General features: G+C 34.9%; 1 protein-coding gene across 5 annotated transcripts in view; it reads left to right on the top strand.

Annotated features, from left to right (window-relative positions):
- The window catches only part of TENM3 (teneurin transmembrane protein 3), a 1,282,397-nt gene that overhangs the window by 1,138,670 nt on the left and 128,593 nt on the right, over positions 1 to 15,134 (top strand). For 4 of the 5 annotated variants that reach the window (XM_021548380.2, XM_021549050.2, XM_021548299.2 and 1 more), the window contains one exon: positions 7,045 to 7,282. In XM_021548380.2, the coding sequence (XP_021404055.2) occupies positions 7,045 to 7,282 (238 nt within the window). Of the gene's footprint in view, positions 1 to 7,044; positions 7,283 to 12,138; positions 12,232 to 15,134 lie in introns of all 5 variants that reach the window. The other variant, XM_021546285.2, reaches the window with a different exon arrangement.

The raw sequence follows: 15,134 nt of genomic DNA, 5'->3' as shown, positions 1-15,134 counted from the left end.
AAGATGATTATATACAGATTTAAGTTAAGTAAGAATTTCATTCTATTGATAAACCCTGCTGAAAAATTCAAGGTTTGTTTTCCATTGAGAATTGGCATGATTTTAAATGTAAGGCATATTTGTTGTGAACCATGAACAGTCTTTATGAGACCTGAAGAAGATTTGTGAAAACAGCCTGTAATAAAAATCACACATGCTTCATAAAACACTACTTGATAGATATCACTTGCACCATTAAGAACTAAACGACAAAGGATGTAATTTCAGTTCTGGCATACAATATTAATCGAAAAGCTTTAAAGCATCTTGCTGATGGGAACTGTGACAACATGACATTGAAGAATAACAAACTGGAGACATCTATCTTAATCAGATTTTCAAAGTAAATGTCATAAAATAGAAAGTTATGTTATCTGTCTTCATAGGGTCACATATCATACAGGGTACAGCTTTTCAGCTTGTTTATACTAAAAATATCAGGGTCAAAAAAAAGTGCCTTTCAAATAAGTTTAAAGCTCAGTTCATATTCTTTACAAAGTTTTTGGGGATAGATTAGTAACGGTGCTTTCTATTTCTGCAACAAGGTTATAAAACATTTGGGAGAGCTGAATTATAAAACAGCTGAGAATGTACAGGTATTATCAGTATGAAGATGTAGAGGGGGAAATATTATGCTCAATGGATGTGAAATAGAAAGACAAAGTTAGAAGTGTACTTTTAACTGGAAATGTAACGCTCCTGTAGATAACACAAGCCAAAAGGCATTGGTAAAAATATTTTTCTTCAGTTCCTAAAGCTTGTGGTTATTTTGTACAACTTGTTTCTTGTATTCCTGTGTATATTTAACTGGTAAAGAACAGTATCCTTATAGCATGTGGGAAAATATCAACATGTACTTTGTGGTTTAAACATCAATGTTGCATGTTAGGGACTCCTACTGCCCTCCAGGGAGTTCCAGCTACTTCTCTCCACTCATCATCTGCTCTTAGACACCACATGAGAACTATGGGATCATTTTGAGTTTCTCCACAGTCAATTAAGTCTTTCTTCCCTTTCGGGACAGAAGTCTTTATTTGTCTTTAAAAAGTATATTCATGTTGCAATCTAAAGGAAAATGACAAAATTAAGGTTTCCTTTATTATTTCTCCCAAATTTAGAATCATGAGCAAGGCAATTCAATCTTTCAGAGCTTATCCTGCATGAAATTCACTGGTAGTTTCTCAGTCCCAGATAGCTTGACAGGTTTTCAGACCCTACAGGCATTGTACTGATGAGGAGACAAACACTGGCCCACTTTGATCAAGCTACTTGTTTGACTTTTGCCCCTTTTATATTATAATAGCATACACAAGGTGCATATATAGATCAAAGTGTCCTTGTCACTTCTTCTTATGCCTGTCACCATGTATCTAGCACAGGAGCACAGGAGGAAGTCAGCAACAGTGGCTATGAGTTAATTCTGTTTCCGTCTCTATGTCCATTATGTATAAACCAAGCAGAAAAGGATGGGCAAGCTGACAACAAATCAGAGTGAAAGGACTCTGATGGTAGGCAGTCTGTCACCTCAGTCCCTAGGTTGAGTGTGTGGCTTGGATCCTTAAAGCATTTGTCAGAGCAGAGCCAATTTGGATGTGAATAAGACTAAGCAAATACTTGTGATTAACCACAAAATAAACACATACAGCAACTTGTCTTAAATTACCCCTATGGCTTGTAGTAAATTATCAGAAAGGAAGCTTTGAGCCTCACACATCCTGGCAGGAAAAACTGAACTGAAGCAGTGGTTCATTCAAAAGACAGATCTGCCTAATTACAAGTGAACACTTAAATACTCAATTTTTTTTCTGAACACATAACCTTCTTTATGTTTTCATTAATTAAATGTGGCTTCTCATGGAAGGTGCTCCCAGATGAGAGACTTATGGAGTGATTTGTTTTACTTGCCTGCAGGATCCCTGCAGCCATGGCCAGAGTAGTGCAGGTAGCCTGTCTTACCTCTGAAAAAAAGAGCTCCTTTGGGAGCTCTAGAAATAATTAAGCCATAATACCCACTCTTTTCAATTTGCAGGGACTTCTGAGGTAAATCCCACTACTGCTTACAGTACTTTTGGAGATATGACCAAATGTCAATTAGGTAAAATTTCAAGTCCATTGAAGGGTTTTATTGAGGAAGTCAAACCCATTCTTATAGAAATTACTTTTTGCTGCTAGACAATCAAGGGCTAGCAGACCAGGGACCAGTGACCTGCAAACAAAAAGTTGTATTTTTTTAAAGTTTTCTAAACATTTCATGCGTTTTCTAAAACATTCAGTCTATTCCAGATTCTTAATTCTAGTATTTATTATGGATATTTCGTTTACCATGGCAGAGACTTTTCTGAAGAGACAATAGAAAAGGAACAGCCTGGCTAGGAAAAAATTAAGACTCTCATAGACATAGATATTGAATAACATTTTGTTCACATTTGAAATGTTTATATCATAATGGAAGACTTTGCTTTTTTGTTTGTCATGGGAATTCTAAGTTCATATTAGTTATACACTGTTTAAAAGCCTAATCCTTACCAAATGGAAATTACCTCTTTTTCTTAGATGAGTAGCTAGCTGACAAGTCTCAATGATCTATCTGTTATAGAAAGACTACCACACAAAATATCAAACAAATTACTTTTTTTTATGGATACTTGGTCTGCTTTTCTGCCTCTGAATTACCCCCTTTCCCCACATAGCTGTAGGTGTCATAAATGTCTCTCCTTCCTATGCTGTTCAAATTCTGTAACAGTTAAATTATAAAATTAATTAAATTTGAAAAATAAATGACAAAAATGTTTTGTAAAAGGCTACGGAGCTGCATATAATTTACCTCTGCAATTGAAATGGCTGCTTTGCGTCCCTGTGATTCCCTAGGGTAAATAACGTTTTAAATATGTTTTGGAAAAATCATGTAACTCTAGTAGGACAGTTTTCTACCCAATTTCATGTGACTTTTCTAATTTCTGTGCATATGTTCACATACATAATTATCTGATGTTGAGTTACTCAACAAATGCCTTAGAAGTGTGGGGTTGGTTTGTTGCACCTGAAGATCTTTGACACACTGGTTGCTGGACCAGTTTGTGTTTACTTCTTACTGCAGAAATCTTCTCTTGAAGATGAACGGGATTGCTCTACAGTTATTAAGGTCTAAACGAAAAAGGAAAGTTATAATTAAAACTTTACATCTTTAGACCTAAGCCTACCTGTACTTACCCATATCTGCTTAATTTTAGTGTAAATTAGACATTCCCATTTAGATTAAATCAATTAAGATAGCATTTAAAATCCAATTTATAGCAAAGCAAGTGTATCTCTCTGGAATAGTTTTTAAGCATTTCAGCCCAATTGTTCTTTATCAGATTTGAATGCTTTTTCTTCTAATAAGCAGTTTGTTGTGAGGGAGCTGGCCAAGTCCCAGGGCTGCTGTCTTTTCAGTAAGCAAGAGAAAATGTATTTCCCTCTAGAACTGCAATGGTTGATAGGGAGGAAAGTGGAGTTACAGAGTCCTGACACTCAATATTGTGGCACATGGAGGGCTGTTATTACAGGGAGTAGTGTCCAGTGCTGCAGATTTTATGAAGTACATATTGTATCATGCCACTCTCCTTATAAACTTCTTAAGTAGGAAAAGCAAGGAAACTGGAAAACTGGAACTATTCTGGCAGTAATGCTGATTTTTCAGGAGAGCAGTGTGAATCACTAAACATACATGTCTCAGGTTCCCTGCATGTACAGTGAGAATATTTTCAGTTACAGGGATGTTGCGAGGTTCTTACTCCGTAAGACTGATAGCTTTGTGTGAAAGCCTCAGTAATGCTGAAAATTCTTCTTTAACTTTTAACTCCTTAAAAGAGTAAAAATGGAAATCTGGCTCCAGCTTAAGAATGGCGTTCAAAACATTACTATTGTGATGATTCTCTCTTCCTCACAAATCAGTGGTGCAACATTAGGGTTTTGTTAGAAATTGTGCAGCAATCAGAAGAACTGTGTATTGGGGAAATCTGCCAGGTTGGAGAAAAGATCCAAAAAGCAGTCCTCAGTGATCTCTCATTCACAATGACAGTGTAGAACTGGGTAAATTTACAGCAGTATAGATTTTAGCTCTGTTGATTTATGGAAAATCTAACCTTGTTAAATGCAACTCTACCTGTAGCTTTTGCACAATTAGAAAAGAAGTAAATCACTCCAGATTTTTCAGGCATTTTTGATTTTGAGGAAGCTGTAGATTTCCTGCCAATTGGAGCCACCATCAGACACAAGAAAGTTGTCACTTGTCAACATTCTGTAGAGAGAGAAAATGGGACTGGAAGACAAGTGATCTTTGTGAAATCGCACTTGCTATGGCATTCTAGCTCCCTTCTAGCATCTCTTAATTTCTGTTATATGTTGCTCTGTATCTTCAGTGTCAGTAATGTTTCTATGTTATATAGCAGAAGGACCTTTTGGTTCACAGTAAATTTATAGGGAAATAATCTAAATCTTAAATAGTGGCCTGCATAGCTGGTCTATGGCCTGAGTAATCCAATTTCATTCTTCTAGCATATTTTCAGAGTAATGCTTAAATCTGTGCATTTATTTGTGGAGTGTATATAAATACCCTTTACAGAACCTTCACTATCCATCTTCCCTCATGAGGTAGAGTGTGTGGGAAAGTTTGACATCTACCTGAGACAAGCCTGGCACTTACACCCTCTTTTAAGCAAGAGAGCAATGATGATCAATCCTCTACTTTGTCTTTAGCAGAGAATGCTGCAAGACCTTTAGTACTAAAAATGATATACTGAAAGATTGATTTTCAGCAGAAATTGTAAATGAGAAGAGAAATTAATGAACAAGAGGGATGTCAGGATAACATTTCAGCTGGTAGGAGATGCAGTGGAAGAGGATTTTGCACTGATCATGGCAAAACTGTCCAAAAAGGCTAGGCTGGTAGGAGAGTCAAAAAGGGGTTTAAAAAAGAAAAGTCTGATCCTAAGAACAATTTTAATTGATTTATCTATCAGATTAAAATAAATTAATGTGAATTACTTCATTCTACCTGCTATTTTTCTGTAATTTTTGTAATTTAATTAATAACATATATTTGCATATACATTTGTGTAAATACTTAAACAGACATGTGCACATATATATTTTTTATATACACATGCACCTATGTATTACAAAATATAAGGCCACAGTTAATTTTGCATAAGCTGATAAATAGCTTGTTGTCTAAATCAGATAAAATTTTACATAGATATGGGGAAAATTCTTTGCTCTAGTGTTGGTCTGTTAACTTTCTTTAGCTGGCTTGTTCAAATGTGGCTTAAAGCCCTTGATAGTGATTGTAATCACATGCAGTGACAGCCTTTGTGTCAGTGTTGGTGAAGATAAAGCTTATCAGTTGTATCCTACCTGGACTGGAATTTTGCATTAATACATTAGGGATTTTGTGTTAAAATCTCAGTGGCAGTATAAATGCTGTTTGGTTTTGTTTTGGTTTTGTTTGGGTTTTTTTTTAATATATCTTTTAATGAGGGATTCAGCATTGCTGTTGTTTGCAACAAAAGTCATGTTGACTACACAAAAATCACTGGAAAGAACAATGTGGTTCTCCGAAAGGAAATTATTCCAAAGACTTGTTTTTTCTGTTTAAGTCTATTTGTTAACATTTTCATGTTGTCTTATGTTCACAACCTCGGAAATTGCTCACAGTTAAGTTAATTTTGTAGCAGTCACCTGTAAGTTATTGGAAACATTTGTTTCAACAGAAATACTTTTCCTGTGTTCTCTGTACCAGAGTTTTACTTTTGAGTTTGTAACAATTTAAAATTATAACCAGTTCCAAAAGGGAATTGCTTTTGGAAAGCAAGAAGCTAATTAAAAACTACCTGAAAGCTTTTGCACTGTGAGAAAAGTGCATGTCCCGTATCTTCTCCTCTACTTAACACTTGCATTTATATTATTGTGTTCTGCTACATTAGTGTAAGAAATAGATTGCAATTTTAATTACATAATTGTTAAATGTTACATATTTAGATATCATCGGTCGTTGCTAAATTGTACTTAATTAAGTGTCAAGGTTTCTTTAGTTTTGTGTGCATTGTGCTGTAAAAGGTTTGTCTTATATTTATGACTTATTTGCCAGTGATTTTATGGAACAGATTGTGAAAACCTAACATTGATGGAAGATTTGATTGTAGGTTTTGCTGTTCTGAGGTTTTGAGTTTAAGCTTTATGGGTGTTGTGTGCTTTGGTTAAGTCAGAAAATATTTCCTTTTGTTTCCATGGCCTGACTCTCTCATCACCTGTGACTTCCTCCAAGCTGTATTTATATTGCATGGTGTGAAATTGGAAAATCTGTTCTGTGTGTGTTCTAATGGATGTGACGGTCATTAAGTATATGAGTCTTCTGACGTTGTAATCAGATGTGAATCAGTCTGTTAAATATCCATGAAGCAACATCTGCTTCACAGAGTGACCTTCTGCTAAAGAATACTTAGCATCTATTAGCAGATCATAGTGCAGATCTGCCTTATTTGAAATGCACTAAACTAGAGTAGTCTACTGCTGTTTAGCAGCTAGCTTGTAATAATTTATTGCAGTTAAATAAAGCTTAAAAACTCCATTAAATAATTATAGGGATTATATACATTTTGAAAACCTTTGTGTTCTACTGAAATTACCCATTTAATTTCAGGGTTGGTTTGTTAAAAAAAGCTGAAATCTAAAGGGGCATTAGGGGATCTGTCAGATGCTATTTTCCGTAGGTGTTAATAAAACCAGATTTAAAAAAAAAAACTGAAACAAATTAAAACCAAAAGCAATTTTACCATCTGTTGTGTATTAATTAGAACTTGGTGTATCAAGGGTAAACTTGCTCTTACAGAATGTCACTGAATGTCTGCTAATAGAATAATATGCAAATATATTAAATGATAGGATTATATTGAATTTCTCATTCTGCTTTGGTTGTAGCAAATGCCAAGATGTTATATAACAAAATTTAATTTTCTTTCTTCTTAGAACAACCTCCAAATAACCAAGGCCAGTCGACCCTGCAGCCTTTGCCGCCTTCTCACAAGCAACATTCAGCACAGCATCACCCATCCATCACCTCACTTAACAGAAACTCACTGACAAATAGGAGGAATCAGAGTCCGGCCCCGCCGGCTGCTTTGCCCGCCGAGCTGCAAACCACACCTGAGTCAGTCCAGCTGCAGGACAGCTGGGTGCTTGGCAGTAATGCACCTCTGGAAAGCAGGTAATTACTTAGGTACTACTACAGACTGTGGCAATGCTAAAGAAAACATTTAACTTAATGACAGTTGATCCGCAGCAAAAAATTCTCATTCAGCAAGCAAAACTGAAAAAGTTTTCAGTCCTGAAAAATATGTCCTCTCTCTAAAATCTTCAGTGGCACTCTTCCCCCTTACAGTCCTATTCCAGAGTAATTAGAGTATATTAAGTTTTCCAGACAAGCGTTTTCCTTCCTTTTCATAATCTGTGACTTTTGCCTTGCCTGCCAGAAATGTGTCAAATATGTACTGTCATACAGATCAAATGTCAAATAACATTAAGTAATAGTTTTAACTCTTGTACTTGGTACCTTTAAAGAAATACTTATGTGAAGCTAGGTATTTTTAAAGGTGCTAGATTTGGTGAGACAAAAGAGAACTCGGTTCCAGTGTAATGATATATTTGTCATTGATAACTGGCTCTAGGAAAGAAGCAGCTAATATGAAGAGTGACACTAGCTTTTTTAGATGCAGAATAACCTATTAAAAATTGGTAGGACTTACTGGCACAAAGCTGAATTTACCAACAGTGATTAATTAGTACTCATGTAACACTCAATCAGCACTCAATCAATCACCCTTTAAATTATGTTTAATAGCAAAGTAAAGATGATTTTTGACCAATTTAAAACATACATGACCTTAGGATTCTCTTCTAAGTAGTTTTTGTTGCCATAAATATTTCAGGCAACTCCTCTGTTAGACAGTTTGAAATGGCTATTCCTTCTCTTAGCTTTCTTGGACTCTCCTGTGCTGTTTGAGACATAAGCACTGTGCAACAGCATTCCACTGAAGAGATTTCATTATTATATTCAAACAGTTTAGTACTTTAAGAAAGAATTTGCTTATAGAACAAATAAGTTTGTAGTGGGGGGAAAAGATGTTTGATGTTTTCCTGAGAGTAATTAATCTTAAGTAGATGGGTAAGGTCTTTGATGTTTGCTTCTCTTGCCGTATATGTTTTGATTGTCTTTATAAAGGTGTAGAACTACATGAATGAGAATGCCACTTCCAACCTTAAGTATTTTTTGCAGAGTAAAATATTTTCATCTTTTAAACATTTCTGATGAAAACCTAAGGGTATTTTGGCTGTTCAAGTTTTGAACACTTGTGAATGAGGTAAAATGTAAAAATTTAATGTAAAAACTGACAGAGCCCTATGGCAGTAGTTTTTCTTGTAGTCTTACTTGGTTGGAACTCTGGAGGCGTAGAACCCCTCTTATTTGTCATTAATTTTTCCCCTTTTGGTTAAGGTTCTCTACTGAGTGTGATTTTCAGGCTCAGTATCAACTATATTAACAATTTTGTGGTAGGTCTCTTCCTTCACCCTTTTCTTGGACTAAAAGAAGTTTGTCTCCTCTTTAGCAATATTTAGTTTATGCTTATTGTAGGGACTTTTTTTCCTTCTCTCTTCTTTTATTATTTTGACTTAGATGGCAGCCATTTAGAGGTAGAGAATGTGAATGCCAGCCTAGATACACAACTGTCTTTCTAGCTGTATAGACTCATACTGATGATGGGTGGCATAAAAATGGCATACAGTTTGCTGTTATGTATAGCTGGGCAGTGAATTGGCTGGGTTTGTGTATGTGCATGTAGGAGAGAGGGATGTATTTCCAAAGCCTGGGGGAGGTTTTAGTCCCTATTGCTCTGCAGTAGTAGTGAAAGTGATTTCAAAAGATATATAGTCCATAGTATTGGATTCAGTTGTGTTTGTAATAGAATATACTGCAATTTGGCTCTGTGCAAAGTACTACTACAAGAGCTAATGGATTTGTGTGAAGCATTACTGTTACTGGCTAAAAAGATGAACTGTGAGGTTACAGATCAATGATGTCCAACAGAAACTCCAATTCACATTTTTTAGATATAAAAATACTCTTTGCTTATATGTTTATGAGGACCTTAAACTGTAACTTGAATAAATTGAATTATATGAATGCTTCTTTAATCTTGATGCTGCCTTTAAATGACAATGAGATTACCAAGCAGAGGCAGAAATTGTCTTCCCTCTATTTGGGATCAGTAAAATCTACATTAACAAAAAAAAACCCAAGCCAGTAGTAGAAGATTTCCTGTAGGTTTCCTGCTGTCTGCAGGACCTTTCCTTGAACATTTAATGATCTTTACTATTTGACCGTTCCCTAGCCAGATGTAAGTTAGGTTCATTTGTAGAGCAAATAGATCTGCTGGAGGAGAGCTGGCACTAGAGAATAATATGAACTTCTGAAGAAATCAGAATTTTTGCATTTTGTTCTTTGAATAACTGGTTGAACAACCAAAGTCATGTAAATATATGACTACATGTCAGATGTCTGAATATGATCAAAGATCATTTAGTAATTAAATATTAGTGGGTTTTTTATTATGATTGAGCTTTAAGCTTTTATTCAGCAACTAGTTTTAGCAATGATTTCTTGATTACCATATCAGTAGTAACATTCTCATGACTTTGAGGTCTAGTAGGATCTAAATTACTGATATTTAAAAATACATAGTAAATAACTTCTTTAAATGCTCTCTCTGTTAAATATTGAATGTGCAGATTTTTCTAATGCACAGTCAATTATGAATGTTAGAGATGCACACAGGAAAAATACATTATGAGTTCTATGAGTTCTATATTAGAACTCACACATTTGTAGATAAAAATAAGCTGGTAGCATCTCTTAGTGCATTTCCATGGAAGTATCTCGTTACTTTCAGTCATTGACTATAAAAGATCAATTTGTTGGCAAAGGGAAATTTACATATTCCAATCAAGGAATAAATCTCTGAGAATATTACGTAACTTTATTCAGAATCTGTGCTAATGTGCCAGTGAATCAAAGAAGAGCTTTGCTTTTTCTTACTAGATTTGCTACAAAAAATACCTCATTTGAAAGATGGCTGCATTTTGTATGATGGACTGTGAATTTTTTATAGAAACTAGCCAAGAAACTAACATATTTTTCATAGTTTAAACATCTTGGTTTTCTTTTACCACTTAGTATTACATGTGGAGTCATAGGAACATTACTGTATTCAGCTACTTAGCTACTTATTTTACCACGAAAAAAATACAGTATTGATTGAAGAAATACTTGATTACTAGAAAATATTTTAGCATTTGGAGGGATTTAATATGGAATATTAAGGTATGGAATACCTCAGAAATAGTATAGACAAAATATTTCCTGGTATGTGTTACTTCAAAAGTGTTCTGTAAACTTGATTCAAAGTTCATTTTAGAATGTGGAGACTTTAGAAACTCCTAAAGTGTGATGAACATACATGTGTCATTATTGGGGTGGACTGCCAAAGATCCAATTGCCTTCACTATTGATTAAGATGTGGAAAGGGTGTTGATAGTTTCCTGGGAGGTTTTAAATCAATTTGTGTAGAGGCTGATTGATTGTCTGCAAAAGCACAGTGTTGCTGGAGGTTAAAGTGCTCAAACCACCTATTTTACACATTCCACCCACTAAAACAGTGCCTTGTTTAATAAAATTCAAATTGTTCTGATCTGTAAGTCTTCCAGGTTTTCACACATTGACTTGATTAGAGATGTTACTCCTTTGAGAAGGTGCATGGTACAAAATAAAGGCAGAAACTGGGGATGGAGTTGAAGTCCTGCTCTTCTGAAGACCCTGTTAAGCACTATGCTCACATTGCTGATCTGCAAGCTGAAGAAACAGGACTCTGATTGCTGACAGCATGAATGCATTTGAAAAATTGACATGCTGTAATTACAGGATCATTATATACAGACATTAGAAATTAGGTATTTTTTTCAGATACTAAACTCAAAAAAGTTCTGTTGCCGTCTGACATTCTCTTACTGTCAGGTTCTCACTGAGTATCTGTTTGAATCCTAAAACACCAAGCCCATATGCTTATAAGCTTTCTTTGATGTCAATAGTGTCTTGCTTTAGATTTTTGCTTGATCCCTCTGGCATCTTTCCTGTTCAAATATCCCTTGCTGTCACCATAAGTACTTGGAATTTGATCATGCTGTGTATTTTGTCTCCTGGCTCTTAGGCAAGCACCAGTAGTCCAGAATTCAGTAGTATTGGCACATGGTCCTTGAGCGTATCATTCACATTTTCAGAGGTACACAGTTATTGAAGTAAGAATGGACCCAAGTATTTTTTTCCCCACGTTAATCATTCCCTGTTTTAGATAGGACAAAAGAAATATGTGGTTCTAAACAAAATAATAGTGACTTACTTAATTTCTCTCCCTCATTTCCTCACTATTCCCTGAGAGAACCACAGACTCTGATGCTTCCTTTGCCTCTCCTGCTGCTGTGCTTTGTCATTTGCAGAATGTGAGATCCCCGTTCACTCTGGTAGCCAGCCCTATGCATATTTTTCTTGCTGACTGGCTGTGCCAGATAGCCAGCAAGAAGACTGTCTTTTAATAGTCTCAGTTCAGTTTTATTATTATAGTTTTATTATTATTTTATTTTTTTTTAATTCTATTTTTATTCATCCCTGGTCCAGCCTCATGAAGTAAACAACATCCCCCACTATGCACTGCACAGTCCTTAAGCCTGCCTTGCCACAGGCAGCAGTCAGGAATTGTATTCAAGACTTGCACATAAATAAGGGATCACCAAAGAGTAATGACCACCGAAAGGCAGTCTTATAACGTTGTGTCTTCAGGATACAATCCAGCATGTAGTTCAGAGGACAGCATGAAAGGCAAGGCAGATAAATCCCACATTCAGTTTTGCACAAAGTTACACAACAGAGTTAGTATATTCTTTTTTGTGGGATCATCCCGTTCTTTGATTTGAAATTGCACCTCTAATTTCATTTTTTTGTATCTTTATGTATAGAGAATTAGAAAGTCAAGCAGTCCTTGCAAATGGTCATGACAACCTTATAGAGATGGATGTGTTTTCTCCAACATATCACGATAGCAGTTATGGGTATGTGACTCTTCAGTGTTTGCATGATGCTAACTATTGACACAGAAGACAAAGTGTGATTTTAAAAAAAATTATTGCAATAGGAAAACATCTGGAACAAACATACTCATCCTTATGTCTGATTTTTTAAAAAGTAGTCTAAATAATCTGTCATACTGACTCATAGCAGATACAAAATGGTAAGCTTTGACTGCTAAATCTTGCTTGCTTTAAGACAATAAGAATGCAATTAACATTGTATTAGTTCTCTGTGGCCCAGTTCTGCAGGCTGTTGTAAACTATTTGCATGATTACACATTTGCCAGATCTGATCCTCTATTTGTAATGTATTTACTACTTGGCAAATATTTATTTTAGAAATATTATTGCATATATTATAGCATAAAGAATGACCAATCAAAGAAGTTAACAGGAGTTGCATACCTAATCTCTAATATTTTTGCTAGCTAGTTTGAAGTTGCAACTGCTGATAAATATGTAACTGTAAATAGAGAATTCCATATAAGTAATTATTTCAATTTAAGTAAAATTTCTATTTTAGAATTGTTCCATATCTACTTAACTTTTTCAATAATCTGTGTCTGATTTTTGAACTATGTCTTGGCACTCTTATGCCAAATTAGTGTAATTCTTTTATGATCCACACGCAGAAAAAAAAAATCCTGACAAAGCAGTACCATTTCTGAATTGTTAATCATAAATCTAGTTTTTTCTGTAAGTTTGTTTATACTCCACTAAAAATTAGAGTTTTATGTCTAAATTCTGTTTTGTTAATGGTAATGCCTAACTTCATAAAAGGGACAATGTGCTACTTGATTAAATGAGGAGATATGCAGTTGCCTACTAATTAATCTGTAATATATATTGACAGAGTACATTGATCTGCTTCTCCCAAAAACTCTTAAGCTTTCACTTAGCCACAAATTAAAATCAACAGCAGGAAGAGAATGGTATGTTAAATTCAATTAGTCAATCATTATCAGCAAACTCAAAGATAGTGCAGATATTTGCCAGAAGATCCCAATATACTGTCTTCAAAGTAAAAATGCAACCATACTGTATTAAAAAGAACAAAGCCAAATATTATTGTTCCCTATAGAACAATTACCATAAAATACTGGTTCAGATGCATAAATGCTGTAGTATATAATTATAGAACTATGCCTGGTTTGTGCTTTCTATGTTTGTAATAGGATCAACAAATGTAAGTATTTGAGCAAATGGTGTATGTTATATGAAATTTCTGTTAGTTGAGACTAATTCAGGTGACAATACAATGAAATTTATCTTGTTTGTAATCCCTTCATTTTTAAAATTATGCTAGCAGGGATCATTTCCTGGTGTGAAAGTTGTCCAGAGATAATAATACATCAGTTCCAAAGCATAATAGATTTGAGACTACAACATACTATCAGCATGAAGATTCAATTTATCAATGTCACTAACATACTGTGTCACAGCTAGAATCATTATATATTTGTTTCTTTGCTTTCATGTCATGCATTATTATATACTATCTCTTAATTTGTATGGTTTACAAAGAGAATATTAATCTAATCAATTTGACAACTTTAGTGTTAAGAATTATTATAGAAATAGACATTTTACATAGAAATTCTAATGTTTCATAGGCCTAGACCTAAAGAAAAGTTGTTTATAGCTTCAAGAGATGTATTCACTGTGCATTAATTATCATAAAACAGCTGGAAATCTCAATGTTAGTGGTATGTACTGTTAGCTTTTTTCTTTTCTCTAATGTACAAACCTATGTTACTGTTTCCCTGTTGACAAATCAGCTTAGTTGGAAGTAAGAAGTCTGTTTCCCTTTTACCTAACCTGATAGTCCTCTTCCCTAAGTTTCCTAGGTGTCAAAATCTGAAAATATGTAAGATTCACTATCAGCAAATGAATGTATTTATATTACTTCTTGATCAAGCTTGCTAATATTTTCCATTTATGTATTTTTCTATATTCTGTATTCTCTATTTTTTATTGTCCCCGCATATTCTGAAAATTTCATACTTTTGCAATGTTAGAAAATGTTTGTTGTATTTAAGTAGGAATTCTTTGTGAGGAAGTTGATTTGGGATTTTTGTCATCTGGGAGAAAGTTCAGGAGAGCTGAGTTTAGGGCATGCTGTATTAAGCTTAAGAGTGGTAGAGGAGAAAACTGAAAGAGGCTGAGTACAAAAGGGGTAGGAGTGGGTGTCCAAATGGGTAGATGGAGTAGTCCAAAAGAAGGAACTGAGACTGGTTGGTTAAGCAAGGTGGGAGATAGAAGAAATGCTAGAGGACTAGAGTCTGAATATATACAATGAAAACAGAGATAATTTCTTGTCCTTTACTGCTTGTGGTTATTTGTGAAATCTTTTTGAATTGGATCATCACCTATGGCACTGACTCAGGATGGGGATAAACCTTGGCTACTGGCATACGCTCTCCTAGTGACAGAGTAGTCAATAAATAATCAAACTATAGATTTTCTATCTGTGATGCCCTATGAAGATGAGAAAGCTTTCAATCTGATTTCTAAAGTTTCTTCAAACTTTCTTAAATAAAATCACCTTAGTAAAAAAAAAAAATCATAAAGCTAGCACAAAAAAACTTGCAAAATAAAAAGCTGACTTCTTTCTGCAGTTGCTTGGCTGCAGCTGAGCTTGCCATCCCAGTAAGTGGAGGTCAAGTTGAACCAGAAGGGGGTTTTAACAGATTCTGGAGATTCTTTCTGTCACATTCAAACAGGTGAGGAAACAATACCAAATGTTGTGCCAAAACAAAGACATGGATGACTGTATAGTGCCTGCATTCAGTGTCTCTGATAAGGCTGATTGCATTAAGAGAAGACCATCTGCAAAAAGGCATGTGTAAAAATGAGTACCATAAAATATAAAGCGTCACCCTTCT

This window comes from Lonchura striata, chromosome 4 (assembly GCF_046129695.1).
Source record: "Lonchura striata isolate bLonStr1 chromosome 4, bLonStr1.mat, whole genome shotgun sequence".
Taxonomy (NCBI): Eukaryota; Metazoa; Chordata; class Aves; order Passeriformes; family Estrildidae; genus Lonchura; species Lonchura striata.
This window is presented reverse-complemented; position numbering and strand designations above follow the sequence as displayed.